Source organism: Nicotiana tomentosiformis, chromosome 8 (assembly GCF_000390325.3).
Source record: "Nicotiana tomentosiformis chromosome 8, ASM39032v3, whole genome shotgun sequence".
NCBI classification, from domain to species: Eukaryota; Viridiplantae; Streptophyta; class Magnoliopsida; order Solanales; family Solanaceae; genus Nicotiana; species Nicotiana tomentosiformis.
Window position 1 is genome coordinate 85000154 of NC_090819.1, and position 14167 is coordinate 85014320.

Sequence of the window (14167 nt, forward strand, 5' to 3'; positions counted from 1 at the left end):
TTGGTTTTTCTTTGTGCCGCGGTTCTTTTCCAAGGGTTTTGTTTGAACCGAGTGTAGTTAGTTTTAACTTTTTTTTTAGGATTAGGAAACATTGTGCTGTGATTTGAAATGAAAGCAATATCTCTTGACTGTATTATACCTTGAGAATAGTAAGTGCCTTAGTTGTGACGCTTATGCTCAGTTTTTGACTCTTGTATAAGTACCTTAAATTGTATGATCTTAACTTCGCTTAACTGCTTTGACTAGAGTATCCAGATGAGTCCGATCCTAAGTGAGTTATGTGCCATATGTGTGTGAGGTTTCGTGTATTCTGTGCATTGCATTTGATGTCTAGAACTTCCCCCGTGTGTTTGCAAAGCGAAATAGTAATTTTATTCAGTCTTGGAAGTGATATATGCATTTCTTTGTTGAGCCAGTTATATGTTGTTACCCACCTAATTGTTATGTATCCTAGTTGACCACTTTGAGCCTGTAATCCTATTTCTTTGGCAACCACATTACAAGACTTGCCCAATTATTTGAATTGACCATCTATTTGAACCTTCTTATCTCTCACGAGCACTTGAAATTGTTATAAACTTTGTAAAAGTTAAAGTGTGGGGTGTTGATTTGGCTTTTGAGTGGAACTATTGGAATAAGGAGAAATGTGCATTGTTTTGAAAAAAATAAAATAAAATAAGAGCTACTTGAATTGAAAAAGAAAATAAAAAAAATTCATTGATAGTGGTAACTCTTAATGTATTTATTTTTAAAGAAGTTGGGAGTTGACATATACTGATGTGAAGGTGAAATTATGGTTTGACATAAGTATGGAGTTTTAAATGGTTAAATTGTATGTATTAAAGTGCTCAGAAAGGAGTAGTCACGCTTATATCAAATATATCCTACCCATCACGCAACTTACATTACAACCAAATAAAGTCCTACTTGATCCTTGACTGAATAAGCTCAATTAGTAGAGTAGTACACTACGGACAAGCTTTTGGTACATTCTTTTTAGTGCATGAATTTCATTTCTGAGAGTGAGTTAATTCTTTCTATCTTGAGTTCCTATGTGCTCTTAAATTTTATTGTGTGTGGAACTACTCTCTATTGTTGTGTGAGGGCACTTGATTCATGAAGGAAAGGTAATGTCATTGACCTTTATGTTAGAGTAAGTGAGCAGGTTGTGAAAAATGCGTGGTGCTGTTGAGTCAACTCTTGAGGCGAGGATGTTACGGTGTTGTGCTTAATCTGTTCTATTATTCTTGGTATAATGCGTTAGGAGAATTGTTTAAAAAGGTTGTGTCTATTGAAGTGTAGTTTGATTGCTCGAGGACGAGCAATGGTTTAAGTGTGGGGTGTTGATGGTAGGCTAGAAACCCGTGTTTTAGTGCTTATTGCACTCTAATTCATTGCACTTTACTTATGTTGAGCTTTAATTAATAGCGTTTTGCACTTATTATGTGTTTTATGCAATGTAGGAGTGATTCCAAGTTATTTAGATGTTGCGAAGCAAATTCGAGCTATTTGGAGCTTTGAAGTCTGAGTAGAAGCCCAGGGAATTAAACAGGGATCGCGTTCGGGGGTCGAGGACCAAGTCCGGATGTCAAAAATTGGAGAAATGAACTACTCTAAGAAAAATGCAAAATATGCCCAGAACTCATTTTGCGAATCGTTCTGGAATTGTCCACAAGCGCGCCGCATGGGGCGGCGCGGCATGCGGCATGTGGCGCGGTAGTACAAAAATGCTAGAGTATCTTCCCATTTTCGCTAAAAATGGTATTTTCATCTGGGGTTTATTGGGGGATGACTTAAATACACGGGAAAACACCAATTTCGGACTTTTTGACAAATATTTGACCTAAGGAGGCCAAGGAGGCTAAAGAGGAGTTAGAAGAACACAAGCACAAGGATTTCATCATTCATTCCTCACTCAAGATCTGGGTTTGTACTGAATCTATATTTTCCTGTACTTTAGTTACATTTGTTAAGAACTTCTCCATGTCTATGGAGTAGATCCTTTTGGATTTTAATGGATTTGGTGTATTGATGATTGTTTGTGGATTATAACTCTATTTTTATGTATTTAAATCGTTTTTGGAAGATTTAATTGTTCCATCTATATTCACTTGTTCTTGTAATCGAAAGAGGTATAACTTGTGATATCTTTGCATTATATTGTTGGTTGAGTTCATAAATTCTTCTAAGTAATCGAAAGAGGCTAGTTGAATCACTTATTAAACCTAGTTAGGAGGATAATCGAGAGAGGTTCTCCTAAAAACCAATCCATTACGCATTCTTGCATATCTTCACAGAGCTTAAATTAGTTCACATTGTGAGGTTGAGACTTAATCGAGAGAGGAGTTTCTACTAAACAATTGTACTGATAATTAACTGAATTCGAGAGACTCACCTGAATATTAGAATTGAATTATCTAGAGTTACATCCCGAACAATTACCTTGCACCTATCCTATCAACCCCTATTTTCTCCCATTGATAACTTCCTTGCTTACCTTTGTTGCGATTGTCATTAGTCAATAGCTTTAGGTTCTTAGTTAATTTTAGTTAGAAATCAAAGAAATCTCCATTGTTGATCCTCATGGATAGAAATCAAGCTAGAAACTACGAGAACACTGTTTAAATTCAATCCTTGTGGACACGATATTATACTATACTATCTTTGAATAGCGAGCATAATTTAAGTGTGTGTTTTGCGCTCGTCAAATTTTGGCGCCGTTACCGGGGATTGGATATCAATTGTGTTTGAAGTAGTTTGTAGTGCTAATTCAGGAATTAACTTTTAATTTTTTCTTTTATTTTTAGTTTGATTGGTTAACTTCTCTTCAAGATTTTTGTTGTTGAAGAAATCTTGAAGAGCATATTCTTGTTATTGAACTCTAAATAAAGTGAAGATAGAGTACAACCAGCCTAAGAGCACGGTTGAAGAGATAACAACTGAATATTATCAGCGGTGTGCTTTGGCCGATGATGTAGAACCGACTTGGTCTTCTATGATCCTTATCTTCGACTCGTACCGGTTGTGAACATCTGCCCAGGTTGTTGCTTGAAACTCAAGTAGGCTCTCCTTCAGCTTCCGAGAAGCGTCTGAACCTCTCAGATTCAATCCTTTGGTGAATGCTTCAGCTGCCCATTCATTCGGGACGACCGGGAGCAACATTCTTTCTTTCTGGAATCGTGTAACAAACTCTCGTAATAATTCTAATTCTCCTTGTGCAATTCTGAATATGTCGGCTTTCCGGGCTTGCACCTTTCTGGCCCCGGCATTAGCTTTAATGAAATAATCCGTGAACATCTCATAGGAATCTATGGAATGCTCGGGTAGTAACGAATACCACGTTAGGGCTCCCCTCGTGAGAGTTTCGCCGAATTTCTTTAGCAACACATGTTCATTTTCGTGAGGAGCTAGATCATTTCCTTTCACCGCCATTGTGTAGGTAGTAATATGTTCCTGTGGGTCTGAAGTTCCATCATACTTTGAAACTTCAGGCATTTTGAAATGCTTCGGGATTAATGTTGGTGCCCCACTTGGCTTGTACGGTAATTGAACATACTTCTTCGAGTTCAGGCCTTTCAATACTGGTGGTGCGCCCGAGATTTGATCCATACGGGCGTTTACTTCCCTCATGACCCGTAAAAGCTCATCTTTGAATTAATCATTCTCGTTGTTAAGACCCGATCTGCTCCCCCAGCCCCATTGGAGTCGACTTCACCCCTGGGAGTGTTGTTATTGATTCTCTGTGTTGTTTGGTCTACAGGAACAACATGAGGAATCAGATCGCGCCTATTCGCATTATTCGAAGCACCTGATAGTGCCTGCTTTAGTTCCGTCAGAACCTGATTCTGTCGCGTGAGATGGCCTAGAATGATTGCCTGTTGCTCTTGCAGGATCCTCACAACATCCGCTACTTGCTCCTTGTCACCATCATCGGGTGTTCTTTCCCAAACCTGTCGAAGGTACTTCTGCCATGCACCGACATGGCATCATTCCCCTCATTGTGGGTGTCACTGATTGATTCCTCGAAATGAGGTTGATCCCTTCGAATTTTGGGGTTGTGTGCATCGTTAACAGTATTATCTGCCATTTTTTGCGATTTTTTTTTCTAAGATAAAAATAGTCAAAACACGTTAGTAAAAGAGGCAAGGATCAATTTAATTGCACGGCTATATAGGCCCCACTGTGTGCGCCAAACTATTTACCCGTAAAACGGTACAGTTGAATTTATACATGGTTTCTAGAGAATTGAACTAGTTTGATCCTGAAATAATATAATAATCGAAAAAATACGCAGTACTTAGCCTTGGAATGTAGATGAAATAGCAAAGATAGTGATTCTGTGAACACAGTTTCCGAACACAGCAATGATGGGATCAAAAAGCAAGAGAGTGAAATTGTATAAAGCTTTGTATAAAATATAATATATTTCTTGCCAGAAATTTTATGTCCTTACAATGATAACTGAGCTCACTATTTATAGCTATGTCTAGGGAAGAAGGTCCTAAGATCGTGCCCTCCTTTAATGTCAATTATGAGGGTCATTGATGAAGATGTAACGTTGAGCGTAAATGCCAAATTCTTTGTAACGGACCGTCGCTCTTAATGCTGTAGAATATTCCTTAGTAAATGCTACCGGGCGCAGAGCATTTAATACACTTTATGAATGTTATCCATTCTGTTGACAAGCGCATTGGCTGCGTTCGGTCCCCGGTCATTCCATCTTGGATTCCACGTGTCCTCCTTTTAGTCAACCACGCGTCATATTATATTTTACCCTATACAATTATAAGCCACAATAGTTAATAATTCAAAATATTTGAAAACTATTTGCAAAAAATATAGTAAAAGAAAACGTTGTTCGACTCCCAAAATAGTAAAATGTTCATTCGTTTTGAAACAAATTGTTTGAGCTTCAAAAATCTACATTACTTGTGAAGATGATTACTGTTGTGGCCCTATTAGTTTCATTGTTATGGACGACGACAATATAATTATGAAATTATGAGAAAAAAGGTCTGTCTTGAATTTTGTTTTAAATTTGTTTATATAATGACATTCAGGTAGATTTGACAACCACAAAAAAAAAAAAAAAGGGTGGGGGGTGGGGGTGTTAGCTTGATTTTAAATGCAAGAACAAAATTAAGATGCTTTGCATGTGCCTTACAAGGTTAGATCCATTTTAATACAGAGATTTTTAAGCTGTAAATCTAATATTACAAATATTTAATTATTTAATAATCTTCAACTGAATTTATCTAGCTAATCAAATCATGAAATAAAGTGCAGAACAAATCCCAACTAATCCGAACGCGTAATGCTAAAACCCTTATATCAAGCTCTTACATTTGCTCTTTCTTTCCGTTTTCCTCAAATGGTTACTTAATAGAAAAATAAAATAAAATAGTAGTAGTTAAAAATTTTATTCTAGTTTCTTGTCATTGCTTAAACTTATAGGATACATCATACTTTATATAGGACTTTATTTTACATAGGAGTTTAGACTATTATCGCTTTATTCCTAATGAGGATTAATTCAAGTTGCATTTAAGAATCGGATTTACATGTAATGATCAATATAATACTTGAGATAAAAGGAAGTAAGACAGGATCATGAGTTGTTGAGGATGCTAATTGGTTAGTCCTAACCAATATCATTTACCCAATTACCTATGCAGATCTTATTCCCTATACCTTTAGTCCATATTTGAAACTCACTTGTCCAACTAATTCAAGATTTACACCATTTACCCTATTGGAGTATTAGAACCTTTGATTAAAGGGAGAGGAACATTTAGTATTAAACCACACTCTACGGTTGTTCAATTTTTGAAAGTTGTTTTTTAATATATATTTTTAATGTTACCTTTATTTGTTTTACCTTATTCTCGTTCACTAAGTAGTGGGATGATGATCATAAACCATAACTCAAAACTTTCAATCATGAAATAAATGGCTAGTAATTTGGTCAAACAAACTTGGCATCATTGATTTTGTTTGCATCAACTCTTACGTCAAATCACTAAAATAGTATCTCGAAGTTGACCCTCTACTCTATTCTATATTCTTCGTATACATCTCTCTACCGGGTCAGAATATTCGTTAAAGGGTGTCAAAGTATATAAAAGTAAACATATTAAGAAATTAAGGGGAGTCGATATATAATATATACGCATATAATTTATTTTTTTACCTACCTACACAGTATATTTTCCCCGCGAAGGGGTGTCATTTGATACCCCTTCCCATAAGGTAGCTCCGCCACTGTCTACATGTGTATATATATATATATATATATATATATATATATATATAAATGACACCCTTTTACGAAACTTTCAAGAATCAAAGAACCCTCCAACCAGAAAAGGAGGAGGAAATGAGCAAAAAGATTCCCATTTGATCATATACTCACAAAGTTCTTAAATACTGAATTTGTCTTTTGTCTCATTGAGCAGTTACAAAAGCTCCACCTTTATTTCTTCTTGACTTATATTTTGGCCTCATTCATTCAGTTGCTTAATGTGAGTGAACAAAAAAAGAAGAGAAAATGGAGGGTGGTGAAGACAGTTTTAGGGTAAGTAGTGCACGTTTGAGTAGCTCAAATGTATGGAGGAATAGTGCAATGGATGTGTTTTCAAGATCTTCAAGAGAAGCAGATGATGAAGAGGCATTAAAATGGGCTGCTCTTGAGAAACTTCCAACTTATCTTCGTATAAGGAGAGGTATTCTCACTGAAGAAGAAGGCCAATCTAGAGAAGTTGATATAACTAAACTTGATTTGGTGGAAAGGAGGAATTTATTAGAAAGGCTTGTCAAGATTGCTGATGAAGATAATGAGAAGTTCTTGTTGAAACTCAAAAAGCGCATTGCTAGGTAGAATATTTTCCTGTGTGTTTTGAAGTCAGTTTCTAGGAAAATGTTTTTTCAGGCGAAAGTCATTTTCTAAAATATTTTCAAGGGAAAATGACTTCAGTCACTAATGAGCGGCGAAAGTCATTTTCTTACGACTATCTTAACTTTTAACTTCGTGTTACTTAATTCAACCAACACTTCGACGCTATTATTAGATTTTAGTACTCAAATTTTCATTAGAACACTCTCCGATATACTAATATTATTATTAATCTTTAATATATATGTTTTCTCAAAATTATTTTCACTCACCAATGTATCTAACAATTTCATAGAAAACATTTTCCATCGAAAATGACTTTTGTTATATCAAACGCTCTTAGAGCTATTGAAGTTGTTAGATTAGTTTTTGAATTTATGATGTTGATATACTTTTGTGCTTTTTGGATGATGCAGAGTTGGTCTTGATCTTCCTACAATTGAAGTCCGGTTTGAGCATGTGAGTGTAGATGCAGAAGCTAGAGTTGGTAGTAGAGCTCTACCTACAATATTCAACTTCACAGTTAACATCTTAGAGGTAATAATACATAGGATTTTTCTTGTACATCATCAATGACTTAAGTTATGTCATATTTTTACATGCAACATACTCATTTTCTATCTCCATTTTACTTTCTGTGTAAAGGATTTCTTGAACTATCTTCATATTCTTCCAAGTAGAAAGAAACCATTGCCAATCCTTCACGAAGTCAGTGGAATCATCAAACCAGGAAGGTGAGAAAAGACACTTCTGTGTCATTTTTAGACCAATCCAAAAAAAAATCATGTTTATTCATTCATTTTCAATTCTTGTTATGCAGAATGACACTGCTTTTAGGACCACCAAGTTCTGGAAAAACCACATTGTTATTAGCTTTGGCTGGGAAACTAGATAAAGATCTCAAAGTAAGAAACATAAGTCATATAATACAGTTTCAAATTATTGAGCATTTCGCATTTCGCATTTGCAGTCGATAATTTTATGCGTTTTCAGGTTTCAGGGAGAGTTACATATAATGGCCATGGAATGGATGAGTTTGTACCACAAAGATCATCTGCTTATATAAGCCAAAATGATCTTCATATTGGAGAAATGACAGTTAGGGAAACACTGGCATTTTCTGCTAGATGTCAAGGAGTTGGAGCCAAATATGGTCAGTGAGATTCCCTTTATCTCTGGGATCTGACACAATGAACATGTTGCATTTCCAATCTTTCTTGGACATCGCATAATTTTTTATTAATTTACTATGAATCTGCAGAAATTTTGGCAGAGCTGTCTAGAAGAGAGAAGGGAGCAAATATTAAACCAGATCCTGATGTCGATATCTTTATGAAGGTAAAGACATCTATATAAAAAAAGATCCAGATACATGCTTGCTTGTTATTTATTTCTATGAATTATGATAATAAATTGGTTTGACTAAAGGTTTTATTAAACAGTCAGCATGGAATGAAGGACAGGAGGCTAATGTGGTAACGGATTATACTCTCAAGGTAATGGCTTTGCATTAAGGAACACTAATGCAGAAACTAGAAAACTATGCAACAATTCACTATCTGTGTACTTTTTTCAGATATTGGGACTTGAAATTTGTGCTGATACCCTCGTTGGAGATGAAATGATTCGAGGAATTTCAGGAGGGCAGAGAAAGAGACTAACTACAGGTTAGGTCAAACAGAAACAAGTTATAACCTGTAATAGTAATAGATACTGTAGAAACCATAAGCATGTACCAAGAGTTGCGCGAAAAAGTTATCGTGCTTAATTAAGGCTACTAAACTTGTTGATAAATTGTAATACAGGGGAGATGATGGTTGGACCAGCAAGAGCACTTTTTATGGATGAGATATCAACTGGTTTAGATAGTTCAACAACTTATCAGATTGTGAATTCAATTAGGCAATCAATCCACATTCTTCAAGGAACTGCTGTAATCTCACTTCTTCAGCCTGCACCAGAAACTTATGACTTGTTCGACGATATCATTCTTCTATCAGATGGGCAAATTGTGTACCAAGGTCCCCGGGAAAATGTACTTGAGTTCTTCGAGTACATGGGCTTCATGTGTCCTGAGAGGAAAGGCGTCGCTGATTTCTTACAAGAAGTAAACCTCATTGGAAATTATTCCCTCAACTCATTCTAGTTGTGGAGCATTTCTTGTTTCTAATTTAAGTCTTTTACTACTATGTGTTAATAAAAGGTGACATCAAGGAAGGATCAAGAGCAATACTGGGCACGTCGTGATGAACCTTATAAGTATATTACAGTGCGCGAATTTTCTGAATCATTTCAATCATTTCACATTGGAAGGAAGCTTGGTGATGAGCTTGCTGTTCCTTTTGATAAATCAAAGAGCCACCCTGCCGCTCTAACCACAAAGAATTATGGTATTAGCAAGAAAGAACTCTTAAAAGCCTGCACAGCTAGAGAATACCTTCTTATGAAGAGGAATTCATTCGTCTATATATTCAAGATGATACAAGTAAGTAGCAAGTAATAACAAAAACAGGTTGCCCTTTCAAGTTCCTAAATGCTTGTTTAGAAGTAAATCAATTTTTTTTTCCTTTCATTTCAGCTAACATTGATGGCTTCTATAACAATGACGCTGTTCCTACGAACTGAGATGCACAGAAATACAACAACAGATGGTGCTGTTTTCTTGGGTGCACTGTTCTATGCAGTTATCATGATTATGTTCAATGGATTCTCAGAGCTTGCCCTCAGTATAATGAAGCTTCCTTCCTTTTACAAACAACGCGATCTTCTTTTCTTTCCTGCTTGGGCATATGCTCTTCCTACTTGGATCCTCAAGATACCGGTCACACTTGTAGAAGTTGCCATTTGGGTGTGTATGACTTATTATGTTATTGGATTCGAGGCGGATGTTGGGAGGTAGAAGATCAATTTAGTATTTTTTTTTCTAGCCGTGGAACTTCGTGGTTTGTTAAATCTGATATAGATTAATTTTCTATTTGCAGGTTCTTCAAACAGTTATTTCTGCTCATATGTGTTAACCAAATGGCCTCGGGGCTGTTTCGATTCATAGGAGCTCTTGGAAGGAATGTCATTGTTGCAAATACATTTGGATCATGTGCACTACTCACAGTTCTTGTAATGGGTGGATTCATTCTGTCAAGAGGTAAAATTACAGACAAGTTCGGAAAAAATCACAAGGAAAATGCTCATGTATATGTAGTCTTCGCCTTTTGTTAGTTTTCATTTAACATGGAAGGAATTTGTCTATCAGATGACGTGAAGAAGTGGTGGATATGGGGCTACTGGATTTCGCCTATGATGTACGCACAGAATGCTATCGCTGTGAATGAATTTCTAGGGAAGAGTTGGGCACATGTAAGTTAAAGCTTCTGTAGTTTTGGAAAGGACAGGATGTTAAGGTAGAATTTTGAGAGTTTATCTGAATTTTGTTTTACAGGTTCCTCCTAACTCCACGGGCACAGAGACATTAGGAGTATCATTCTTGAAATCGCGTGGAATCTTTCCAGAAGCAAGATGGTATTGGATTGGAGCAGGAGCTCTTCTTGGATATGTTTTACTCTTCAATTTCATGTTCACTGTGGCCTTAGCTTATCTCAACCGTAAGTATCCGCCAACTTCATTTTATGCAATCTAGTCTTCATTTCCTTTTATAGGATAATCGGATCATATCAACAAGGAGGGTGATTTTGGTGCAGCATTTGGTAAATCTCAGGCAGTTCTTTCAGAAGAAACTGTTGCCGAGAGGAATGCAAGCAAAAGGGGTGAGGTTATTGAACTATCTCCGATAGAAAAGCGCTCTTCTGGTAACAATTTCTTCCCTTTGAGCTTCGGTTTCAGTTTAAGATTTTCTACCAACTACTAACGCTATCAACGCCATATATGCAGAAAGAGGAAATGATGTTCGACGAAGTGCATCTTCCAGGTCTATGTCCTCAAGGGTAGGCAGCATTACTGAGGCTGATTTAAACAAGAGAAGGGGAATGATTCTCCCTTTTGAGCCCCTTTCTATTACTTTTGACGATATCAGATACGCAGTAGATATGCCACAGGTACTTGATCTATGGAAATTAACTGACCTATACATGTCTGAGTTAAATTCTCAAATATATCGTTTGACTTCAGGAAATGAAAGCTCAAGGTGTGGCTGAGGATCGGCTTGAACTCTTGAAAGGTGTGAGTGGTGCTTTTAGGCCAGGAGTTTTGACAGCTCTAATGGGTGTAAGTGGAGCTGGTAAGACCACCCTTATGGATGTCTTAGCTGGTAGGAAAACTGGCGGATACATTGACGGAACAATCAGTATATCAGGGTACCCGAAACAACAAGAAACGTTTGCGCGGATAGCTGGATACTGTGAGCAAACTGACATTCATTCACCTCATGTTACAGTATATGAATCATTGCAGTTTTCTGCTTTGCTTCGATTGCCTCGTGAAGTTGACACTGAAACTAGAAAGGTAAATCAGTCTGGAATTTGGCTGCTAAGTTTGCTAATATAACATGAAAATGGATATTATATCAAAATGTAGCATTGCAGATGTTCGTTGAAGAGGTCATGGAACTCGTAGAGCTTACCCCTCTAAGAGAAGCACTTGTTGGATTGCCTGGCGTGAATGGTCTTTCAACTGAACAACGAAAACGGCTTACAGTTGCAGTTGAACTTGTTGCCAACCCTTCTATAATATTCATGGATGAGCCAACCTCTGGACTAGATGCTAGAGCAGCTGCAATAGTGATGAGAACAGTTAGAAACACGGTAGATACAGGCCGAACAGTGGTATGCACTATCCATCAGCCTAGCATCGACATATTTGATGCTTTCGATGAGGTGAGCAACAGTTGATCTTCCAAAATCTTTCAGTTTAGTGTAATTTCATTTGGAGAAAAACATTCTCAGTCTACTAATATTTTGCAGCTCCTACTCCTGAAACGAGGAGGTGAAGAAATATATGTCGGCCCATTAGGACGCCATTCTTCTCACCTTATTAAGTATTTTGAGGTAAGGAATCTGTTAGGTAAAGAAACTAATAGTCTATTATGTTGGCCAAGTACACAAATAATGATTCTTTTACCATTTGCCTCAGGGAATTGATGGAGTTCCAAAAATCAAAGATGGTTATAATCCAGCAACATGGATGTTGGAGATAACTTCAGTAGCACAAGAAGCAGCTCGCGTAATTGACTTTACAGAATTATACAAGAACTCAGAATTGTATAGGTATGAATCATTCAGTTCATGAACACAATCACAAACTATATATAATATACATAATCTTGAATTCTGAAGTGGAGCAAATATTCAGGAGAAACAAAGCATTAATCAAGGAACTAAGTGTACCAGCCCCTTGTTCAAAAGACCTCTACTTTCCAACTAAGTACTCCCAATCTTTCTTCACCCAATGCAAGGCTTGTTTCTGGAAACAGCACTGGTCATACTGGAGAAATCCACCTTACACAGCAGTCAGGCTCATGTTTACATTCTTTATTGCTCTCATGTTTGGAACAATATTCTGGGATCTTGGCTCCAGAAGGTAAATACAAAAACTGTTTTCCCTCGACGTGTTTTTTAAGTCACAAGTCTAATGGTTTTGAACCGATTCCAGGAAAAGGCAACAAGATCTTTTGAATGCTATAGGTTCAATGTATGCTGCTGTCTTGTTTCTTGGTGTACAAAATGCAACTTCAGTGCAGCCAGTTATTGCCATTGAGAGGACAGTTTTCTATAGGGAAAGAGCGGCTGGAATGTATTCAGCTCTGCCATATGCTTTCGGACAGGTACAAATTTGTATCCTTGAGAACTTGTTGACATTGGCTGTTGGCTCATTCAACAAATTTTTGTTATGCAGGTTATGATTGAGCTCCCGTACCTTTTCATTCAGACGATCATATATGGAGTTATAGTATATGTCATGATCGGATTTGAATGGACAGTTGCCAAGTTCTTTTGGTATCTGTTCTTTATGTATTTCACCTTGTTATACTTCACATTGTACGGGATGATGACAGTAGCTGTTACTCCTAATCACAGCATTGCAGCCATCATTTCATCTGCATTTTATGCAATATGGAACCTTTTCTGTGGATTCGTCGTTCCAAAAACAGTAAGTTCCATCTTGGAACATTATTGGAAATTTTGGACTAGCTTTTTTGGCTCTATGATAAATCTGAAAAATAGTAAGTTAGCTACTAATTCTTCTCTTCTTTTTTTCCTGTTTTATAACAGAGAATGCCAGTGTGGTGGAGATGGTATTATTACATTTGCCCCGTTTCTTGGACATTATATGGACTAATTGCCTCACAATTTGGAGACCTACAAGACATCCTTGACACAAATGAGACAGTGGAACAATTCATAGAGAATTTCTTTGATATCAAATATGACTTTGTAGGATATGTTGCAGTAATTCTTGTTGGAATATCCGTTGTTTTTCTCTTCATTTTTGCGTATTCAATTAAAGCATTTAATTTTCAGAAAAGATAGGTTGGACAGTTGGTCCAGGTATAGACATGAGAAGAGCTTTTATCAAGAAATGTGTATATTTTAGGCAATAGTGTAATGTTCTTTTTCATCTTTTGTCCTTTTTATGATTTTCTCAATTTTGGAATAGTAAAGAAGAAGAACTAAAGTATGTGTCCTGGCTCCTGTATCTAAGAACAACCTTGTACACATTCGTATATATTGAAAAAGTTTTGAGTTTCTTTTGTAAAACATCTTAGCACTTGTCAGATGGCTATGCTTTAATGTGAATAATCTTAGTAGTTCGGTTGGTTGACTTGAATTTTTACTTTGTTGGCAAATGTTTGATTCTCCACCTTGTGACAAACTGACCATATTCATTTTTTTCTTTTTTTTCAATTTGGGGGGAGGGGGAGGGGATTACAAATTGGGGAATTGGTAACCAACTAACTGAACTATTAAGAGTTCCCGCAGAATATTCATTAGTATATTAATTCTTTCTTATTCCTTTTTGTTTTTTTTCGACCATAAAATGTACTAGGATACGAATTAACAGTAGGTTTTCAGTGTCCAAGCAACTCAGGATGATATGAAACGCTAATTTTAACTCTGACCCGAGTGTCCTTTTTTTATTTTACTTCTAATCATATTCATTTTTCATGTTCTCCTTCAGGGGCGGATCTACGGGTTCTCGGGAACCCTGTAGCTTTTTCCTAGACCTTGTATTTGTATTAAGAAATCCATTGAATGTATAAGAATAATTATATGGGAACCCAGTCCTAAAATATATTGTTAGTTCAGTGGTAAATCAGGGAACCCA

At 36.6% G+C, this 14167-nt stretch overlaps 1 protein-coding gene across 1 annotated transcript; it reads left to right on the top strand.

Moving 5' to 3' along the window:
* Positions 1–6337: 6337 nt before the first annotated feature.
* LOC104086903 (pleiotropic drug resistance protein 1) lies at positions 6338–13599 on the top strand. The gene is made up of 24 exons (XM_009591250.4): positions 6338–6873; positions 7309–7429; positions 7538–7626; positions 7713–7797; positions 7886–8045; positions 8154–8230; positions 8335–8388; positions 8469–8559; positions 8698–8999; positions 9096–9377; positions 9471–9787; positions 9874–10034; positions 10143–10246; positions 10329–10491; positions 10588–10695; positions 10778–10941; positions 11015–11347; positions 11428–11718; positions 11806–11889; positions 11975–12108; positions 12194–12421; positions 12494–12665; positions 12737–12991; positions 13114–13599. The coding sequence occupies exons 1-24, from the start codon at positions 6548–6550 to the stop codon at positions 13369–13371; spliced, it is 4359 nt and encodes a 1452-aa protein (XP_009589545.1). The 5' UTR covers positions 6338–6547; the 3' UTR covers positions 13372–13599.
* Positions 13600–14167: the final 568 nt, after the last annotated feature.